At 54.8% G+C, this 13,036-nt stretch overlaps 6 protein-coding genes across 8 annotated transcripts; 5 read left to right on the forward strand and 1 right to left on the reverse strand.

Annotated features, from left to right (window-relative positions):
• The first annotated feature begins 237 nt into the window (after nt 1-237).
• Nucleotides 238-3,325, forward strand: PV07_10236 (calcium/proton exchanger). The gene is made up of 5 exons (XM_016397550.1): nt 238-381; nt 444-852; nt 904-906; nt 956-1,151; nt 1,217-3,325. The coding sequence occupies exons 1-5, from the start codon at nt 378-380 to the stop codon at nt 2,423-2,425; spliced, it is 1,821 nt and encodes a 606-aa protein (XP_016244741.1). The 5' UTR covers nt 238-377; the 3' UTR covers nt 2,426-3,325.
• Nucleotides 3,326-3,391: 66 nt separating this feature from the next.
• PV07_10237 (uncharacterized protein) lies at nt 3,392-5,277 on the forward strand. The gene is made up of 2 exons (XM_016397551.1): nt 3,392-3,521; nt 3,572-5,277. The coding sequence occupies exon 2, from the start codon at nt 4,134-4,136 to the stop codon at nt 5,148-5,150; it is 1,017 nt and encodes a 338-aa protein (XP_016244742.1). The 5' UTR covers nt 3,392-3,521; nt 3,572-4,133; the 3' UTR covers nt 5,151-5,277.
• A 154-nt stretch (nt 5,278-5,431) lies between these two features.
• On the forward strand, nt 5,432-6,917 carry PV07_10238. 2 transcript variants are annotated; one of them, XM_016397553.1, is made up of 2 exons: nt 5,432-5,595; nt 5,684-6,917. In XM_016397553.1, exon 2 carries the CDS (start codon nt 5,721-5,723, stop codon nt 6,084-6,086), a length of 366 nt encoding a protein of 121 aa, XP_016244744.1. In that variant the 5' UTR covers nt 5,432-5,595; nt 5,684-5,720; the 3' UTR covers nt 6,087-6,917. The 2 variants fall into 2 exon arrangements, with proteins under 2 accessions (XP_016244744.1, XP_016244743.1); XM_016397552.1 differs by having other exon boundaries at nt 5,714-6,917.
• Nucleotides 6,918-7,543: 626 nt separating this feature from the next.
• PV07_10239 lies at nt 7,544-8,903 on the forward strand. Of its 2 annotated transcripts, XM_016397555.1 has the most exons (3): nt 7,544-7,699; nt 7,763-7,951; nt 8,001-8,903. In XM_016397555.1, exons 1-3 carry the CDS (start codon nt 7,611-7,613, stop codon nt 8,857-8,859), a joined length of 1,137 nt encoding a protein of 378 aa, XP_016244746.1. In that variant the 5' UTR covers nt 7,544-7,610; the 3' UTR covers nt 8,860-8,903. The 2 variants fall into 2 exon arrangements, with proteins under 2 accessions (XP_016244746.1, XP_016244745.1); XM_016397554.1 differs by having other exon boundaries at nt 7,544-7,951.
• Nucleotides 8,904-9,569: 666 nt separating this feature from the next.
• Nucleotides 9,570-11,564, forward strand: PV07_10240 (uncharacterized protein). Its single transcript, XM_016397556.1, has 2 exons — nt 9,570-9,923; nt 10,004-11,564. The coding sequence occupies exons 1-2, from the start codon at nt 9,744-9,746 to the stop codon at nt 11,483-11,485; spliced, it is 1,662 nt and encodes a 553-aa protein (XP_016244747.1). The 5' UTR covers nt 9,570-9,743; the 3' UTR covers nt 11,486-11,564.
• A 192-nt stretch (nt 11,565-11,756) lies between these two features.
• Nucleotides 11,757-13,029, reverse strand: PV07_10241 (uncharacterized protein). Its single transcript, XM_016397557.1, has 3 exons — nt 12,647-13,029; nt 12,404-12,509; nt 11,757-12,233 (listed from the first exon to the last, which is right to left on the reverse strand). The coding sequence occupies exons 1-3, from the start codon at nt 12,811-12,813 to the stop codon at nt 12,156-12,158; spliced, it is 351 nt and encodes a 116-aa protein (XP_016244748.1). The 5' UTR covers nt 12,814-13,029; the 3' UTR covers nt 11,757-12,155.
• Nucleotides 13,030-13,036: the final 7 nt, after the last annotated feature.

Raw genomic sequence — 13,036 nt, forward strand, 5'->3', positions numbered from 1 at the left:
TTAGTGCTGTTCGGGGCGCTCTCGGTACTCGGTATTGTTAGGTGCTGTAGTGAGTACTAGTAAGTTTTGTGTATCGGCCTCATTGGCTCAGCGTCTCATTTTCTACGTCATAACACTCCCAGTCACGTGCACTTAGCCCTAATCATTGGCGGGCATCCCTGTTCCACAGGCGCCACCTGCCCAGATGTTTTTCCAAACCGCGTCCCAGTTCGACTGTCCATCGTCATCGTGGCACTTCAACCATTGAGTTTTGTCTTCATTGTGCTTTGATTGTTTCTTCTCTTTCGATTCTTTATCTTTAGCCCCGGTCAGATTCTGTTTTCCGTTTCTGCTCTTTGAAATATGCTGGCTGGCGGTTTCTTAGTCGACAAATAAAGATGCGTATGCCATTCCCCCTTTCCGCGTGCCCACCTTCTCCTGTTTTTGCTAATCTCTCTGCCCAGATCGCGTGAGAGCATGGGCACATTCATCTGCCCACAGGCACAACTTCAACCCCTGGTCGGCCATCCATGACAGTCAAGACTCTTCGGCGAGTAAGAGTCCACCGCAGAGTGAAGATGCGCCGGAACAGAAACAGCCCAAGGGCTCCGTGTTCAGTCGCGTCATAGCCAATATCAAAGTCGCACTGTTCCACAGTTGGGTGAATGTTCTCCTCGTCTTTGTGCCTGTGGGCATCGCCATCCACTTTGCCGGAATCAACCAGAATGTGGTCTTTGCTGTCAACGCGGTTGCCATTATCCCCTTGGCTGGCCTTTTGACATTCGCTACCGAAAGCGTGGCGCATCGACTTGGGCCTACTTTAGGAGCTCTCCTGAATGTGAGTTTTGGAAATGCTGTGGAGTTGATCATATTGTAAGTCTTTTTTTTGGCCCATGGATTATGCAGTGTGCTGACAGTATGTAGTATGTACGTGATGCTTGACCCCAACGAGACGGCGTCGCTAACCTCCCAAAAGTATCGCCCTAGTCAAGGATGAGATTCGTATTGTGCAAGCTTCCCTCATCGGCTCACTTCTCGCCAACCTCCTCCTCATATTGGGTATGGCCTTTTTGATTGGAGGGCTAGAATTCCAGGAGCAGATTTATGACAGCACTGTTACTCAGATGTCGGCTTGCTTGCTGGCACTGGCAGTTCTTAGCCTGCTGATCCCGGTGAGTTTCAATGCTTCGTGCTGACTCGGGCTCCTCGTCGAGAATATGCTGACTAAATTCATCAGACCGCCTTCCACGCGTCTTTCAGTGACCTTCAAAAAGCTGACCGTGCAGTCATCAAACTCAGCCGAGGGACTTCTGTGATACTACTCATCATCTACGTGCTGTATCTGCTCTTCCAACTAAAGTCTCATGCATATCTTTACCAAGGAACACCACAACACATCATCGATGAAGAAGCCACCCCGGGCATCCTTCAACGTTTCGACTCTACCAGCTCTTCGTCCGCCAGCTCTTCAAGGTCATCTCTTACGAGTGGAGGCTCACATAGGCGTGTGAGCAAGAGGCTCAGGGCCAAGCTGGGCAGGAGACGGGAGGTGAAGACCGTGATCGAATCTGAAGCGGACAATGGAGAACCCGCAGTACAGTTTGGTCAGAATGTGATTGATGTCCACGCAGAAAAGACTGCCGAACCACAGGAGATCAAGTCGGGAGATGCATCAATGGAAGGTATGCCAACCAATCCTGCTGCAGCTTCAGCCAAAGACAAGAAACCCAACATCGGGCCTCGCGGACTCTCTTTCCGGGCTCCACCAGTTTTCCGATCATCAACACACCCTGCTCCAAAAGGCAGAGAACCAAATTATCCTTCACATCCCCTTCGGCACTATCAGTCAGCACCTAATGACCAGCAGAGCCAAAGTCCGGGGGCTGCACGAATTGCACGCCGCTCTACACCGAAAAGTAACCCCGCGGAGGAAGACGCCCCTCCTATGAGTCAAACCGCATCACTCATCCTCCTGCTTGTCTCCACCGGCCTTGTTGCACTATGTGCCGAGTTTCTTGTTGGAAGCATTGAGCATTTGGTGGAGGACTCTCCCTTGTCGGAGGCGTTTATTGGGCTAATCATCCTACCCATCGTTGGCAATGCCGCCGAGCATGTCACGGCGGTCACGGTCGCCGCCAAGAACAAGCTCGACCTTGCCCTGGGGGTATCTCTCGGGTCGTCTATTCAAATCGCGCTCTTTGTCACTCCATTCGTCGTGATCCTAGGATGGATCATGGACAAGGACATGTCTCTATACTTCAGCTTGTTCGAGACCGGGTCGTTGTTTGTTTCCACTTTCATCGTCAACTTCCTGGTCCTAGATGGACGCAGCAACTATTTGGAGGGTGCGCTATTGTGCGCGTGTTACGTGATTGTTGCTGTTGGGGCATACTTCTTTCCAGACGGACAGGACCAAAGTTCACTGACAAGTGGGCCCTCGAATTGATTTGTGTTCACCCGCCGAAAGTCGTCTTTGCCAATTTGTGTATTCGACAGAATTGAAGTAGTCGACCTCAATCACGAATCGGCTTTGCAACACGGCTTATAACCCAGAATGGGTTTCTATACTACATGCTCTGGTCTGCACTGGGTGGCAGTTGGGTTCTCAGGCGGTGACGCAATCGACGACAGTTCCCTTCGCCATGGGAAAGCCCCAATCGATGTCTTGCCGGCTGGAACCAGACAAATTCCGATGACCTGTATGCAGGACGGCCAAGTTGCTGACTGTCTTGTTGTTAACGTCTGCTGCCTTTTTATCCGGGCGCATATTCCCATACGAGTCAATCCGCCTTATAATCAAGAGCAACCGATTGGCAATGCGGTCTTTTTCTTGTGGCTCATGGGAGAGGCCTCTTTACAAAACAGAGGAAAGCATAAAGCCCCCGGGTCCTGAGACGGCGGGTATGCTCTCATCCTCGGGGTTTCATGTGCATTCGCTCGATCGCCGCCTTCAAGCATGTTGACCAGGTGGTCCAGGTGGTCCAGGTAGTAGAAAGCAGGATGAGGTCTGATCATACCAGAGGGTGTTCTGAGGAGCTTGTTACGGCTAAACAACCTGTGTCGGACAGCCATGGTCACAAGCGGCTCAGCCTGTTGCATTTGTGGACACATACTTGGTTCGAGCTGCGGCCTTCACAACTCATCTACCAGGATGACTTGGCCATAGCATGAAATAGAAGTTGCGATTGGGACTGTGAATGGGAGAGTCGAGACGCACAACATATTAGATACTCGAGAGAGCTGGTTGTGCGAGTTCGTAAAAAAAAAGATATCTGTATATTCCTGAACGGGCAAGGCTGTGCTTGCTCCACGTGTCCAGCAACGGAGCACGGACACGGACACGGAGCGCGGAGCAGCGGAGCAAGTGACTCACAATCGAAGAATAGTCAATTAAAAATTTCATCAACGATGAAAGGCCTCGAGCATCGACGGCAGATGTGGGCGTCGCTGGCCTGACCCTCTTCCTCGCATTGCATGCCCAACCAGGCAAGTTTCCGTGGGGCAATGTGCCGTTGACTCAGGTGGGGGAAGACATTGACGAAGTGCGAACTCTCTAGAGTGTCGGTAGATACGGAGCAACTAAAACCTACAGGCTACAGCGAACAGACACGGTGTTCCCTCCACCGCTGGATCCGGACGTTTTCGGCAGTAATTGACCAGCAAACGAAGGCGTACGTTTCCAATTCGAGGCCAGATTGCTGAAATCGGTTCATCGTCGTGGGTGCCTGGGATATAGAGACACTTCTCTTATCAACTGTCAAGGGATAGTGGATTACTTGTGTTTCAGGGGGTACAACAGGGGGAGATACACGTCCACAAGCACCTCGACAAGGCTAAATATACGGATACGACGGTCGCTTGCTTGCTCTCTCGCTGCCCGAGTCCGACACCACCGACACAGACCCTAGCTTCGGCTACAGTGCTCCGCTCACGAATCCCACATAGGAGTATATAACCCTTGCCTTTTGTCTCAGGGGTCGAAACTGTGAGGCTCAAGACAAGAACCAGCAAAGGTGGCCTCTGGAAATTTTTAAGTTAACAAGGCGGAGTGGTAGGACTGGGAGACACACCAGGCTACTTGCGAAAAACTGTTGGAAGGGAAAAAAAAAACGAACCCATATCAACTCTCATCCGCGCCTGTTCGTGATATCAAGATGGCGTCGACGACATCTCAGAAGTCGAACGACCGGGATCCGACATTCCGCAACTACGATTCCTCGTCCGCAGCCAGATACCTCCAAAATCGCCCCAGATACCCTGACACGCTGATTGATCTGATCGTCTCAAAGCACACCTCTTCAGGTGGGGAGCTGGACCTGGTGGTCGACGTTGGCTGTGGACCGGGCATTGCGACCCTCTCCCTGGCGCCGCACTTTCAACATGCCATCGGGGCAGATCCCGGTCAGAACATGATCGAGACGGCAAAGACCGTCCCGTCTACGACGAAATCGGGCGAGCCTATCAAGTACGAGGTCTGCTCGGCCGAAGCGTTGAGCACATTATCTGCACTCAAAGAGCTTTCAGACACTGGTCTAGAGTGTGTGGATCTCATCACAGCCGCAACCGCGGCGCATTGGTTTGACATGCCTCGCTTCTGGGGGGAGGCGGCCAAGATCCTCAAACCCGGCGGCAGTGTCATCATCTGGTGCTACGGAGGCCACCGGTGCGACCCGAACAGCACGCCCAATGCGGAGAAGCTCCAGGACTGGTTCAAAACCTTTGAAGAGGAGGTGATCAGCCCTTACGAGCTGCCCGGAAACCGACTGGCGCGGGAGTTGTACGTCAACCTGGGGTTGCCGTGGGAATGCCTCGAACGGATCGACGACCCGGCGGATCAGGGACTGAAGACCCTGCTGAAGGAGTTTGATGAGGAACGGTTCGAGAGGATCGAGTCGAGCCGCGAAGGCCGCATCTCCGAGGGGGTGGCTTTCTCGGAATTTCGCAGGTTGGACTTTGCAAGAATCAAAGCCTTGCTGGGTACCGCCAGTCCCATCACCCGGTGGAGAGAGGCCAACAAAGAAAAAGTGGCGAAGGGCGAAGTGGAGGATGTCCTGGACTTGATGGTTCGAAGGACCAAGGAGATCATCGAGGAGGTGCCAGAGGGGAAAGGCAGGGACTTTGTCGAGAGCGGAAGCGGGATGGTCATATTGGTTGTGAAGAAGAGGAAGTAGAGATGGTGGGAGGAAGGGGGGGTTTCTTTGGGGACCGGGGAAATGATAGAGGTATTTTCTAGTGCGTAAGAATTTCTGGTTCGAGGATTTTAGGTAGAGAAGAAGACATCGTAGTCCTTTCAGGGGGCAGAGCCTTGAGAGCCATCCATGCTTGTACTCGGATCCTTCGACTGCTCTCCCATCGGCGGATTGATTTTCCGAATCCTTGGCAGCAAGGCTGCTCCTCACAAGGCTGCCAATGCTTCACAATTTTTAAGATTTCTGGTCCCTCTCCGCCTTGACTGCACCGCCATTTGCATCACCGCCAACGATCGCCGTTTCACGTCCGTGTCTCGTTCAATACAGTCGCTTCCGGCCGTACAGCACTTTCTCTCAGCGGACGACCCAGAGACTATCGCGAATCTTGCGCTCCGTGGCGCAACCGGAGGAAAATGAAGCTTGTTAGGTGCGTCGCGCTTCTTATACCTCCCAAGACTGTCTTTATTGGAGTCGCATTCGCCTAGAATGTAGCTGACTGGGTTATGGTCGACAAGTGGGAGACGCTGTTGCTGACCTCGTACTAGGTTTCTCATGAAATGCGCAAATGAGTCGGTGACGATCGAACTCAAGAACGGCACCATCGTGTCGGGCACCATCACCTCGGTGTCTCCGCAGATGAACACGGCCCTGCGGGCGGTCAAAATGACCACCAAGAACCGGTCGAGCCCTTCCGCCCCCGGCGAGACGGTCAGCCTCGACACGATCAACATCCGCGGCTCCACCATTAGATACTTCATCCTCCCGGACTCTCTGCCGCTCGACACGCTGCTCATCGACGACCAGCCGAAGCCGAAGAACAAGGCGAGGAAAGAAGGCGATTCGCGCGGTCGAGGGAGAGGGGGCAGTCGGGGACGGGGAAGAGGCGGGCGTGGACGTGGGAGAGGGAGAGGATTTTAGAGTCCGTCCGGCGCGCACACCACAAATCTCGGGGGACTGCGAGGTGCACATCTACATTGTCGGACAGGTTACTCTGTTGTCTGGCGTCCGCGCATACCGGACGACGCCCGTGGTCATCATCAGACCGTCTTGATTTCGATGAGGAATACAGCACCCCTGCAACCAACAGCCCTGCGGCAGGGCAGAGGAGAGCGGACGCGCATGCAACGAGCCGCTCAACACACACGCACCAATCAATATGTTGTTATGATGGAAATATCACTACACGGGACGCATTACGCAACGGTGTCGAGTTGCTACTGCAACGTCGCGGCGGGGGAGGGGTCCTGAAGGAACTGGTTCTGGAGCAGCTCTGCTGCGCGAAGAGACCCGCGACAGCTGGCGCAGGCGAAAGGTGAATTTGAGGCACAGCGATTGCTGTGAGAAGAAGGCTTGGATTCTCTTGATACCGCGAGACGCTGCAGAAATTATTCAGGCCATGAAAAAGGGAATTTCGGAACGACCAGATGCTCTCGCAAACTCTTTTCTGCACCTATTTGGTTCCTCGCGTTTTTCCTTGGGCTGTGGCTGTCCTTTTGTCCAAGATCGCCATTGCTGACTCGCGGCATCAAGGATGTTTGGCCCTGGTAAGAAGAATTTGCTCCATGCAACTGCGCGATCATTCCCAGTACGATTCACCTACTTAGCGAACCACAGATCGTACTCTGTACCCAAGTGGTACTTTATCCAAAGCTCGACGCCCCGGAGGGCAACTAATAGCGAGGTTCACCATACTTGTACATACCTCGTCTTGAGGCTCGTATCTGCGACCGTCACTCGTGCACTGCAGGACGCAACGACAAGTTGTGGTGGTGGAAATGGAGTGATATGTATTCTCCGCTGCATTTTGTTTCGATTATCACTCCAAAGCTCCCCTGTTGGACAATCCCCCTCCAGCAGCCCTAGGGAAGTAATGGGTAATACTCTTATGGGGACAATGACATACCAAATCCCCTCCGCCCATGGATGCGCGCGCCATTGCATTGCACCTCCCCGCTTTTTGACGTCCGCCATCAGAAGCCCCTCTTCGTCCTTGCAGGTGAATTTGATGCTTTTGCTTGAAATCGTGGACCTCAGCCGGATGGCATAAACCTCGGGCACTCATTATTCAGGGGGTTCACCGTCGGACAACGATGAAGACTCGACTCGACTCGAGTCGAGTCGTCGCAAAAGCGACGCTCTCGAAAGGAGTGTTATTCCTCTCCCGTCCGACGACAGGATCTGATGAAAGTTGCGTGATCTCGTGCCCGCAGGATCATGCGCCTGGACGAGCTCGTCGACATCGCCTGATAGTTGATGCTGATGGTGCATGGTGGCTTGCAGAATACGAGATGGCGCACCACCTCTCACGATGCCGGGCGAAGAGATATATATATATTTTCATGGTATGTTAGACGCAACGTCTTCTCGGGAATCTTCGTCGATTCAATTTTATTTTATACGCCCTCCGTATATCAATATCCCCTTGACAACCCAAAAAGAAACATGTGGTTTGGGAAGCAAAGAGGCATCGAGGATAGCAAGACGCTTGATTTTGAACCGTCGGGAGGCCTGGTTACCGCCGCATTAAATAGGTTAATACTGGGCGTCTCTACACCGGGCATAACGCTAGGTTTATCGGAGTCTAAGCTTCTCAGTACTATCGTGGATCCCCTGAAGATTGCCGGCAGCGCCCTCTCAGTACCAGGAGAGAATGCAACGAACATAGCGCTGGGTTCATCGGAGTCTAAGCTTCGCAGTACCATCGTGGATCCCCGGAAGATTGGCGTCAGCGTCTCAGTACCAAGAAAGAATGCAGCAGGATCCTCAGTGGTCTTCGAGAATGAGTAAGTCCTCTCCTGTGTCAGCGGAGCCGTCTACTGATGAAAAGGACAGAGACAAGATGGAGCGAGGCGATGTAGTGCCTTCGAAGACTGAACCCGATACTTCAGCGGAGCGAGGTGAGAGTAGTGCTCAGCCCCCAGATGGAGGACATCCCCCTGATACCACTGGGGTAACAACTTCCTCCGAGGCCTTGCGCCACAAAAAAGCTGTCCTGCAACAGGCCAAACCGAAGTCGGGCACACCACCACATGATGAGAAGGCCGATCCCGATCCATCTCCTGAGCAGGGTCAAGAGAGTCCAGCCATCAAACAGTTAGGCGCTATTGTCGCCGAGCTGCGGCAGATCAAGGACAAGACGGGGGAATCTGACTGGGACTTCTTCTTCAAGAACATCGGCACGGTGGCCTCGCTCGGCGCCTCCATCACCTTCGCGCTCATTGTCACAGACATCAAAGATCCCCGTCTGGTCTCGAGACACGGGTGGATCGACCTGTCGACGGTGCGGATCATGCTCGCCACCAGCTGGATCCTGTTCATGGCCGTCCTGTCGCTGTCGTTCAGCTTCGGGCAGAGACTCAAAAACCACAACTCGGGCAGTATGCCGTTCTTGACGGTGTATATCCTGGAGCTGGCGGCGGTCATGTGCTTGTCCTTTGTTGTCGCCGCGTACGTGGAAGTCGTGGGCTACGTGGGGATAGCGTTAGTCTCAATCGCGGTGATGCTTGTCTTGGTTGAAGCAGCAACGTGGCCGCTTCCAGAAGAATCCAAGGAACGCTCAAGACACCCATCTAAGGAACGCTCAAGACGTTCAGATGCCCTTGAAGAAAAAAAGATACGTCGGGGGGGGACGCCCACGACGCCCACCCTTCCCGGCGTCTCAGTTACGTATGATCAAAGTGGGACCCATTGATGTCGAAGAGTTGGACGGATGCCGTTCTGGTTCTGAAAAGGGGGGGGGGGGGTGAAGACTGTTCTGGTCTCCAGGATTGGTTGCATAGTGCTGGGAAGGCCAGTCAATCTGGGACACAGCGAAGGACGATGAGGGAGCGGAGGATCAGGGGAGGCCGCCACATCCTTGTCCGCCACTCCATACACAGTTACCATGGATGTACTATCAGTAATTCAGCGTGTCACCAAGTGTGGCTGGCAACATGACAATAGCAGCGTGTTATCCTCTGGACTCCGTACATGGCCACATATACCTACCTCCTCACGGACCTAATCTCTCACCATCTCCACACACGGTACGATTACTCGTGCAGTGCAAGATGGGATGGGTCCCCGAAGACCCCGAGCCGTTCGAAGGAACCTCAGCATCTGTCTCTTCCTCTGCGCATCGGATCGCTGGGAAGAAGCTTGAAGCCAGTTCATTAATAATTCTCGGATGCTTAGATTGTGGAAAAAAAGGCCTCGGAAAGGGCCTCGTGTGAGATCTCAGGCCAAGCCACCCACCCCCGCGCGCCCTTCCCTTAGCCTCGTATACAAGACAGTTTTATTATTATTTTTTCAGGCGAGCTACGAGTAGTTAGTCCCAGATGACGGACTCCACCGTGGTTGCGTCCGTGATCAATGGCCCCGTTGATAACAAGGAGGCGACACGAAAGGAGGGTTCAGCTGCCGATGTCGCCCCCTTCCCTGGTTGATGGATGACAAGGCCCGCGATGTGCGCATCGAGGTAGGTAGAAGAGAGAGAGATATAGGTGGCTCTTCTCGAATACATCTTCCCCTACCCACTATACCTTGATGATATTTCAGATTCAGCATCAAGAATAGGAAGTATTCCCAGCAACAACAATGTCGCTCGAGATCCAAACACCGTACGGAACGGCGCTGCCGCCCGCACCAAGGCACGCCATCACCGTCCATCTCCCCCAGTGGCAATCGATCGTGCGCTTCCGGGACCACGACCCGGAGCTGTTCAAGGCGCTCAAGAGCATGTACCCGCGCTTCATCCTGCACAAGGACGTCCTGGAGGTACGTACCGTTCTTTTGCGACGGGCCGAGCCCTTTTGTCGCAGCGTGAACTGATGCAGAGTGTTGACGCAAAATTCCAGCTCACCGAGAAGATCACCGAGTTCGCCGGCGTCGCGGGACAAGGCTGCTTTCTGTTCCCCTCCCTGCAAGCCGCGCGCGATTGCAAGGAATATGCAACCTCTCCGCGCAGGGGAGAGGGGACGATCCCGCGCGACAAGGTCTCGATCCGGATCTTCAGGACGCATCGCCCGCTGCTGTACGCGGTCATTTTCCCCGCCGAGTCCACGGGCACGGTGCACGGCTTCTGGGTCAACGCGGGCGTCGGCATCTCCTCGCGCCTGGCGGAAGACTGCCTCCAGCATATCAGCTCGCTGCGAGAAGTCCCGGAGGGAGGAGAGGATGAAGAACCCACCACTGACACGACGGCGACTGACGATGCCGCTCGTCAACAGGTCAAGGAAAGGATAGCAGGGCTGATGAACCGGGCTCCGACCGACCCGCGACGCACGGCGCGAGTGTCGCCCACTGACGTCCACTTGTTCTCGACCGGCATGGCCTCGATATACTGGGTCCACCGCTACTTGCTGAGCAGGTACGACTCGCCGTCCGTCCTGTTCGGCTTCTCGTTCCACTCGACGATCCATGTGCTCGAGGACTTTGGGCCCGGCGTCGAGTTCCTGGGCCTGGGGTCGGGCCAGGACCTCGACCGGCTCGAGGAACACCTCGTGACGCAACGGGACCAGGGGAAGACAGTGCAGGCGATCTGGGCCGAGTTCCCCTCCAATCCGCTGCTGAGCACGCCGGACCTGGGCCGGCTCAGACGCCTGGCCGACGAATACGGCGCGCTGCTTGTCCTGGACGACACGGTCGGGAGCTTCTGCAACGTCGATGTCCTCGACGTCGCCGACATTGTCGTCACTTCCCTGACAAAATCGTTCAGCGGGTACGCGGACGTCATGGCCGGCAGCGCCGTCCTCAGCCCTCTGTCCGCACGGTACGCGGAGCTCAAGGCGTTGTTCGACGCGGAGCACCACGACGACTTGCACGTCCGCGACGCCGAGACGCTGGAGCACAACAGCCGAGACTACCTCGACCGCTCCGCCGTGCTGAACCGCAACGCCGAGAAACTGGTCGAGTACCTCCAGAGTAAGGCGCTGGATCCCACCAGCAGCGTCACAGACGTCTTCTACCCGACCGTCAACCACGACACGCTTCCCAACTACACGCCCTATATGCGCAAAGCGACCCCTGAATTCCCCCATCCCGGGTATGGGTGCCTCCTGAGCGTGGAATTCCGCGACATCGAGGCCACGATCGCGTTCTACGACAACCTCCACGTCCACAAGGGTCCGCATCTAGGGGCGCACCTGACACTGGCGTTGCCATACTCGCTCGGCGTGTACGGGAACGAGGCCGACTGGGCGAGCGGGTACAATGTCAGGCAGGAACAGGTGCGGATTTCCGTGGGGTTGGAGGAGACGGAGGAGCTGGTCGACAAGTTCAGATGGGCGGTGGAGGCGGCTGATGGGCTCGGTAGGAGGAGCGTGGACTTGAAGAACTGAATGCCCAAGGGGAAAAAATTTCCGGTTCTGTATGGAGCATACCGAAACATACATAAGCCATTGTCAACGTGAGATATCGTGCTGTCGTCCCGTCGACGGTAGACGAAGATTATCGCGATACTGTGATGTGTGATTCCTCAACACCTGCCCGGTCCAGCCTCGACACAGGCCTGCGACAGCTTTGACCGCAACACCAATCCGTAGGCATTCGCACGTGTCGAACCCGTAGGCGACTTCGTCTCGTTCCGCTTCCTGTCATAGTAAGCGAGCTGTGAAAATAGTCGAGTTCAAGACCGGTTGTCGGCTCTGGACAACTATATCGAGAATCTTTCATCGCGGGGGATTGGGGAAGACGAGACAACAGAGATGCAGAAGGGCGAGAATTTTTCAGGAAATGGATTGCTGTTGTTTTTACATTGCTCGAAACCGCGCGCCGGGCAACCCGCCCTTCGCCCTCACTGAAATGTATGTGCTTGCTTCGTTCGGCCTGGGAGGGAAAGCGCCGCGTTTCTTCCCGGCTTGAAATCAACTCAACAGGTGCAGCAGCAAACAGGGCGAAAACGGCCACCACCTGGATGCGCGTGTTTCTTGCGTTTTCACCAAACCCCCCCCCTTGCCCTCGCTCACTCCCGGCCCTTTTCCTCCCCCTTTTTTTACTTCTGAGAGTTCCTCATTTCTTCGTCTGGTTCATCCTGTTTTCTAGTTCCGTCACGTACGAGTGGATTCGCTGCACGGCGGCTTGTAGGGCCTAGGGTGTCGAGGGGGTTAGCCATCCGGTTTTGAAGAGCTAGAAGCTTCGGGAGAGTAGAGGTGGTCGTTGTCGCCAGTTTGTGGCGTACAACTTGTGTCCCAAATTTGACATCGCGAAGAGCTCGGAGAGTGTGTAAAGCGGTAACATAGGTCGGTAAAATCACGTACATAGATATCCTCCGTCAACAACTCATTGGAAACCTTGTATTCCTCGAGGATGTAGTAGTAGACGGACGCGCCGGCCAGGGTCGAACCAAGTAAGAAACCGAACAGTCTAAGGAGGCGCGCGGTATCAGCGGTTCGTTTCTCTTATCCATCCCCAGGTAGCACCCTTCTTGTGCCGAAGCTTCCTGCGAGCTGCATGGTCTTTTGTCCGTCGCTATTGGGGTCGGGGGGGGGGGGGAAGCTCACCCTCCTCGGAAAGCTCCCATGGGCTTTTTCACAGGTACCGACGCAGCCGCACCGGCTTCTTGGAATCTTCTGCTCGTCGACTGGAATGATCTCGATTGGAACTGGGGGAGAGCTCTGAGCGTCCGAGACGCGAAGGAGAAGCGCGGGACGAGCAGGCGGGACGCCATGGCTTTCGGAACGACAGGTTCGAGTGGAATTGCAGCAGAGGAGGGCAGGGTTGTGCGTGTTGGAGTCGAGTTGGAAGAAGACGTCGAGCTCGACGCAATGGAGAGAAGTGGAACTGCGGTGGTTTAAGGGTGGGATCGACGCTCGGGCGGGATCGCTTCAAGACGAGCAATATATTCCGTCAGAGAAGAATGGAGTTCGGAAGACTACAAGCTGATGATGGCA

This window comes from Cladophialophora immunda (assembly GCF_000835495.1).
Source record: "Cladophialophora immunda strain CBS 83496 unplaced genomic scaffold supercont1.6, whole genome shotgun sequence".
NCBI classification, from domain to species: Eukaryota; Fungi; Ascomycota; class Eurotiomycetes; order Chaetothyriales; family Herpotrichiellaceae; genus Cladophialophora; species Cladophialophora immunda.